The sequence below is a fragment of the Sphaeroforma arctica genome, assembly GCF_001186125.1.
Source record: "Sphaeroforma arctica JP610 unplaced genomic scaffold supercont1.5471, whole genome shotgun sequence".
NCBI lineage: Eukaryota > Ichthyosporea > Ichthyophonida > Sphaeroforma > Sphaeroforma arctica.
Genome location: NW_014035087.1, coordinates 1 through 1,960, shown reverse-complemented (window position 1 = coordinate 1,960; position 1,960 = coordinate 1). Strand labels below are relative to the sequence as shown.

Sequence of the window (1,960 nt, the reverse complement as noted above, 5' to 3'; positions counted from 1 at the left end):
AGGCTCCGTTGATCGTACAATAGGGTAACTACACACAAACTAACATAGACATACACGCCCATATACTTCAATATATAGAGGCTCCGTTGACGTACAATAGGGTAACTATACACAAACTACATAGACATACACGCCCATATACTCCAATAAAAGTATACTGTCACATACCTTCGACGCAATGTATAGCGCAAACATGTGTCGGTCACAGCCTTGGCCAGTCATAGCCTCACGACTGATCTGTTGGTGTTTTTCGCATGCCGCACGCAGGAGAGTGGTCTTCTCGTCTTTAGAGGCGTCATTGAGCTATCCACAAGAACATGGAGTTATGTGTGTTGATAAGAACGAAATAGTGCATGTATGTTACTTATAAAGAAATAGTGTATGTATTATATTTAAGATAAGAAGTACATGTATGTTACTTGCAAGTGTGTGTGCATGTTATAGCATTGATCAACACTGACACCATTTCCTGGCACAGATACCTATCATGACATGAAGCCAGCACCCCAGACAGAACTATCCTATACCGCAAACCCTACAAATCAAAAAAAAAAATAGCATGTAGTACCGCCGCCGTACACCATCAAGCTAAATTGGCTCAGACTATCACTTCAGATGACAAGCTAGCTATATACTGCACTTGACTGGAGATCCTTCCTACCACATATCATATTTTGTATATCCATAGTACATCACGTATGACAGTTACTTTGTACTAACATTGAATAAAGTTGTTTGCCATGATATATCACACTAACATCATTCTGCTAACATTGAAGTTCCTCACAGTGCCACTCATGCTAACATTATTCTATCATCATTGATGATCCTGTCTACCACATACCATACTACCGATACACTACGTTTGCTACTATCACACAGCATGCTCACCGTATACTATCAATAAAGAAAGTTTCTCACTATAACAAATCATGCTAACTATATAGTAGCACTACACTACGTTTCTTACTGTCACACAACATAGTCACCTTATACTGTACTAACATTATGAAGTTGTTCACCCTACCTTCCACATATCATACGAGCAATACACTTCATTTCTACTAGGTATATTACTATTCGTACTATGAAAACATTGTCTGAAGTTACATACCATCGCCATCACGAAGGCACTACTCTCAGGCGTAGCTGAGCGTACGGTCTCTGTGCGTCCCGCCTGGTACAGTCGTGTCATGGATGACTCGTATGTCTGCGGGATCTGTTTGCACACGAGTATATCGTAATAGAGGTACATGAGTGAGAATATGGACATGTGAGGGACGTATGTATGTACTAAAGTTTTTAAGTTCATTGACCATAAACCAAGGATAGAGTTTTAGGGTTTTGAGGTTTTAGGGTTTAAGGTAAGGGTTAGGGTTTAAGGGTTTGTAAACCCTACAAACACTCTCTACCCCTTACAAACACTATCACTTACAATCCCTATCTAATCCTTACAATCACTATCTACTCCTTACAATCACTATCTACTCCTTACAATCACTATCTACTCCTTACAATCACTATCTACTCCTTACAATCACTATCACTTGCCAACACTATCTACCCCTTACAAACACTATCATTTACAAGCACTTTTTACCCCTTACAAACACTATCATTTACAAGCACTTTTTACCCCTTACAAACACTATCACTTTCAAACACTACCTACCCCTTACAAACACTATCATTTACAAACACTATCTACCCCTTACCACCACTATCACTTACAAAGCCATGGGTGCGGTGAAAGGCCAACTGCAATGCCTGTTGCACAAACCCGTCGGGTGACACTTTGATCTTTTTGATTTCCATTTTGCCAAACGTATCGAAGCGCGAGAGGTGCAGTTGAAGATCTTCACATTCCGCTGTGGTTACGGCAGTCGCCTCGTCAATGGCTTCTCGCAGCTGTGTGGTTGGATGTGGGTGTGAATGTGTGCCTGTACATCAATATATTTAC

The 1,960-nt window shown here is 40.5% G+C and overlaps 1 protein-coding gene across 1 annotated transcript; it reads right to left on the bottom strand.

Moving 5' to 3' along the window:
- Positions 1 to 415: 415 nt before the first annotated feature.
- SARC_15014 (hypothetical protein) lies at positions 416 to 1,815 on the bottom strand (the record flags this gene model as incomplete). The annotated part of the gene is made up of 3 exons (XM_014290854.1): positions 416 to 535; positions 1,115 to 1,219; positions 1,732 to 1,815. 3 exons carry the CDS (start codon positions 1,813 to 1,815, stop codon positions 416 to 418), a joined length of 309 nt encoding a protein of 102 aa, XP_014146329.1.
- Positions 1,816 to 1,960: the final 145 nt, after the last annotated feature.